This window comes from Nanorana parkeri, unplaced genomic scaffold (assembly GCF_000935625.1).
Source record: "Nanorana parkeri isolate BGI_ZX_2015 unplaced genomic scaffold, ASM93562v1 scaffold113, whole genome shotgun sequence".
Taxonomy (NCBI): domain Eukaryota; kingdom Metazoa; phylum Chordata; class Amphibia; order Anura; family Dicroglossidae; genus Nanorana; species Nanorana parkeri.
This window is the reverse complement of record NW_017306381.1, coordinates 228197-233403: the sequence shown is the minus strand read 5'-3', so window position 1 is coordinate 233403 and position 5207 is coordinate 228197. Positions and strand designations below refer to the sequence as shown.

General features: G+C 45.9%; 1 protein-coding gene across 3 annotated transcripts in view; it reads right to left on the bottom strand.

Annotated features, from left to right (window-relative positions):
• Positions 1 to 5207, bottom strand: part of LDB1 (LIM domain binding 1) — a 136898-nt gene that overhangs the window by 14125 nt on the left and 117566 nt on the right. For all 3 annotated transcript variants that reach the window (XM_018553214.1, XM_018553212.1, XM_018553213.1), the window contains exons 2-4: positions 4803 to 4905; positions 1674 to 1718; positions 486 to 561 (exon numbers count right to left, since the gene is read on the bottom strand). In XM_018553214.1, coding sequence (XP_018408716.1) covers positions 486 to 561; positions 1674 to 1718; positions 4803 to 4905 — 224 coding nt within the window. The remainder of the gene's footprint in view (positions 1 to 485; positions 562 to 1673; positions 1719 to 4802; positions 4906 to 5207) is intronic.

Sequence of the window (5207 nt, the reverse complement as noted above, 5' to 3'; positions counted from 1 at the left end):
ACACACACACACACACACACACCTCTATCCATAGCTCTCTCTATATACATACACACACACACCTCTCTCTATATATACACACACACACACACACCTCTATCCATAGCTCTCTCTATATATACATACACACACACACACACACACACCTCTATCCATAGCTCTCTCTATATACATACACACACACACCTCTCTCTATATATACACACACACACACACACACACACACACACACACACACACACCTCTATCCATAGCTCTCTCTATATATACATACACACACACACACACACCTCTATCCATAGCTCTCTCTCTATATATACATACATACATACACACACACACACACCTCTATCCATAGCTCTCTCCACACACACACACACACACACACACACACACGTTTCACTGGCTTCTGTAAGGCAATAGACGGGTTTCACTTTCGGCACTTTGCTAAGGGAGGACATATACAGTAAAAGACGGTGACATACCTCTGTCCAATTTTGCAGACGTTTGTTTAGTTCAAATATTCTGTAGTCTGTCTGGTTCCCGTACGGCGTGTGTCTCCTGTAGTAATAATAAAGCTGCTTTAGTACATGAGAACATATTCACTAACAAAATGAAGAAAATACACCACCACCATGAGCACTTTACATGAAATACATTATTATTATTAATAAAGAGGGCCTTGTGTGATTTTATTTTTAACAATAAACACAACCTTGCTTGCTCAGCTTTGTAAAAATGTATAAAAGCCATGACTTTAAATCCCATGCTCTGCCCATGCCATGCTTGCTGCTCAGTGTGACGTAGGAATTAAAAGACTGCATGGTACACCTATTAAGGGAGGTCAGTAATCTTTCTGCTCCCCAGCACTGGCTGTACGTTGAGGTGTGTGTGATCCAGGATACCAAATTGGTAACTGCCATTGCGGATTTATTGGAGGAGTCGTCAACCAGCCATAAATGAGCACAGGTCGGCAATTGGTCCGTGTGGGGAATGCGGGCCGAGCTGCCACGGACCAAGGGCTGGATAAAGCTGGCCATACACTTATAGACCATCTGCAGACTTTCTATGGTCAGATGGAAAAAGCGCAACAGATTCCTCCATCTACTCGAAACTGTGAGGATGGAGGAATCTCCCGCTGGACCAAGCTTCAGTATCTTGCTAGTCGGCCACTCTGGCTCTCAAAATACCTGAACCATCTGATTGGATGCAGGCAATGTTCAGGTATTTTGCAAGCCAGCGGAGCCGACGAGCAAGATACTGAAGCTTGGCCCAGTGGGAGATTCCTCTATCCTCACAGTTTAGCGTAGATGGAGGAATCTGTTGCACTTTGTCCATCTGACCACAGAAAATCTGCAGATAATCTATAGGTGTATGGCCAGCTTCAGGCTCGCAGGCTGTAGAATGCCCAGGTCTGGACCAATAGATTAAAAAAGGCCTCCTAAAGTTGACCATACACTGGGTGAATGTCCCCCAACTCCTGTTGACTTAACTGAAATTTGATCAATGTGTGGCCCCCCCTCAGGACTCTTCAGGTCCCCTCACTGTGTTCCCCATTCGTCAAAAGTTGTTAACTTTTATTAACTTGTGGAAGGAGCTGCTCTGAAAATTCTGCGCCAAATAGCCACTTTAGTCAACTGGTTGCAATCACACCAGACAGAGAAAGTCCTTACCCGATCCCAGGCTCCAGGTACGTTGGAGGATACATCGGAGTGGGTCTAAGACAGAAGAACAAAAAATTGTAATAAGACGATCATTTCCTCTTTCCACCCAGACAGACCCGACTTTCACATACAAACCTACTGTGGAAAAGTGATCCCTGACTATTGGGCAACCCAGAACAATTCAGGATTACCCCACCCAACCCTGCTGATGGATGCTGGAAGGTTGAACCAAACACCAGATAGATACTTATATCTTTTAAAAACTCAAGCCGCAATGAAAAAGCTACGCTCCCTCAGCTGGAGTCTCCAATCAGAATCCATATAGGGAGGGGGGTATCACATCATGTGGCTTTATAATTGGGTGTTCTAGTGCGGATCTTTCACCAATGGAGAAAGAAGTCTGAAATGTTAAAACCAGCTGATCAGTTTTGGATCGAGTAGTCCATCATCCCAAATGGATCGTGAACATGCTCCCCAGCCTTTACATGATGTGACATATCAGGCCGTCATGATGGAAACATGGAAGCTACCATTGATGAGCTCTCCTTTGGAAAATGCAAGTTGGATGTCGTGTTCCTCCTGTTGCTTCACCGATGTAGTATGCATAAAGAGTTCCGACTGATCGCCAAGGTCTGCGTCCAATGTCAGGAACTTTAAATACTGAAGACCGGAAATAAGCTTAGCATCCGATCAACTAGCACGTTCCACAGGAGGTCAGCAATGGCAGCTCCCATAGACATCTCATGGCAGGGGTACAGACACACTCATACACTACAATGCACAGCAAAAGCCCAAGGAAGATGAAATCTCCCCAGAGAGAGGTCAGTCTCATCTTAGACAGTTGTCCCTATTGGAAGGCTTCCCCTTCATTTTGTTTCTGGTGGCAAAAGAAAATGCTAAAATTTCCCTCACTTTCAGGCCCAGTGAAAATAGTCAGCAGGACACACAGGGAGATCCAGAGTCACCATTCACTTCCTGGACTGAGATTCTGGATCAGACATGACACAATCTTGTAAATCCTGGTGCATGTTCAGTTCTTTGGGTGCATTCACAAACATCAGACCAATCAGCCCCCACTTCAGCCTCTCACCTTGTGACTTGTTACAACCTGCAGACTGATCCTTTTCCCAAAAAAGCTCTAATCATTTAAAAGCCATCCTTGACCTGTAGTTCGGCGACAGGAGTGGGAACTCCAGCCCTCCAGCTGTTGAACTACAAGTCCCATGAGGCATTGCAAGACCGACAGCCACAGACATGACTCCCAGAGGCATGACGGGGTTTGTAATTAAAGCACAGCTGGAGGGCCGGAGTCGCCCACCCCTGGCCTAGGCTGAGATAAGGTCATCAGTCTGCTGCAGGCAGCATTTTCTCAGTCTCTTCTCCCCCAGACTGAAACATTCTAATTTTGAGGTGATTCACAAGGCGAGAGGCTGATCTGTGCCAGACAGTTGTGAATGCAGCCAAGAACCGCACAGGTACCAAGATTTGCAGTAGTACGTCATCTCTGAGCTGGTATCGGAGTCCAAGAAGTAGATGGTGCCCCTGGATGAACGAAGATGGCTCCGTCCTTCTGGAGGGAAAGGCAAAGTGGTAATACCAAGAAGTGTTACACTTACAGGTTAGTTGGTATGCCACATGTAACATGAGACAAAAATATATATATATATATATAAATAATAAATCAATCCAATTCAGCTACAGGATATGTGTGCGCCCAGAGTCACCGTCCTTATAAATAATGAAGGTTTCCAGACTCTCAGCCATTCACCATGCCCAGCCTCCAGAAGCCCAGATGTTAGTTTACCGGGGAAGACTGCATTCAGTGCGCACACAGTAGTTTGCGAATATCTGAGATCCCATTAATCAATGGGCGGCCGACCTCTTCCTGCACAAACCACAAATTATTCTGCCCGTCATCACCTAATGCACTGAGGATTAACATGATGAGAAGGGAAGCAGAGCTGGAGGATGGACACTGCCCATTAATTACAGTGCACAGTGAGGGGGCTGGGCTGTGTGTACACAATTTCAATAGGAGTTCTGTAATCCAGGTCTGGGGAATAGACTGAGAACATTAACTGTGTTAGAGCGGGATCCGCAGGATCTAAATAACTCCAAACCACACATGCCGTGTTAGCGCAGTAATAAAGCCGACATTTGGTCTTGCTTATACTTGAGCTTGCCTGGTTCTTTCATCCCCAACTCATCAACGTGCTAATGACGATTATAAATACATCCGGTTTTCATTACATCTATTATTTTAGACCCGGCGATGTCATCACTGGGTCTCTGTGCAATGCACGCAGATCATGGCTGGTTGGAGGGGCCAGCAGGGTGCTATACATAGCCTACGTACCCCTCTTAGGAACCCTCAGCCCTGATGCAAGCAGTGGGCTGGCTCTTGAAAGGAGTTATGCAAATATCAAAATGCATTGATGAGCAGATGACTGGAGGAGTGGGCATTCCTAGGCAAGTTGCATTTGCATGCCGATGGAACTAAGTCCCACACACACACGTGATGCCGAGCCTCCATAATTGAAATCCAATCAATGCAAGGGCCAGGCCAGTGACAAATGATGCTGAACGTCCTCCAGCCAGGACATTAGGCATTGCTGCAGCTTCTAGTTCACATTGTGAGAAGCTCACAGTGTGCTCTTAAATTTAGAGTAAGCCATTTCAGTCCATTAGTTCCATTTGCTTGCTGATAAAAAGATTAGCAGCAGTGAGCGGTCTTTATTACAGGAGGGGGCGGACACAAGACCAGTCACCCTGCACAGGGAGAGAGAGCAGCAATGAGCTGTCTTTATTACAGAAGGGGGCGGGGACAAGACCAGTCACCCTGCACAGGGAGAGAGAGCAGCAATGAGCAGTCTTTATTACAGGAGGGGGCAGAGACAAGACCAGTCACCCTGCGCAAGGAGAGAGAGCAGCAGTGACCGGTCTTTATTACAGGAAGCGCCAAGTCTGACACTGGATTACTGCACAGACCTGGAATAAATACACAAAGCTCACCAAGATTCAAGAAGAATACACATTCTCTACCTATTTTGTTCAGTTTTTGATCTGTAATATGCTAAATTTAAACGAATGTAGAATTTCAGGGTGAAGGAAGCTCGGTCAGTAGAGAAATGCACCTACCCCACATCTCGATCCAGCATTGTGCCCGGGTGGAAGGGGGGAAAGGCGTTGCCGTTCGGGGGCTCCTTTGGCGAGTACAGCTTGAACGACTTGGAGGAACAGCCTGTGTGAAGAAAAGGAACAGTCGGAGTTAAACAGCGGCATCGGGGAAAGGCAAAAAACAAAAATGTCACATGTAGGCAAGACTGGATAAGGCGCAACTCCACTTTTGTTTCCCCTGCAGGTCATGGATACACATTACATGGGTGTTTCAGTCAGTTTATTCTTGGCTACAATGGCTGTGTACATACTCAGACAGACCATTCAACAGATTGAAAGCCAGTAGGCTATTTTCCATGCAGTTGTGGAGCAGTTTTTTATATCGTTGTTTTTTCCATTTTTTATATAATTTTTTAACAATTAGTA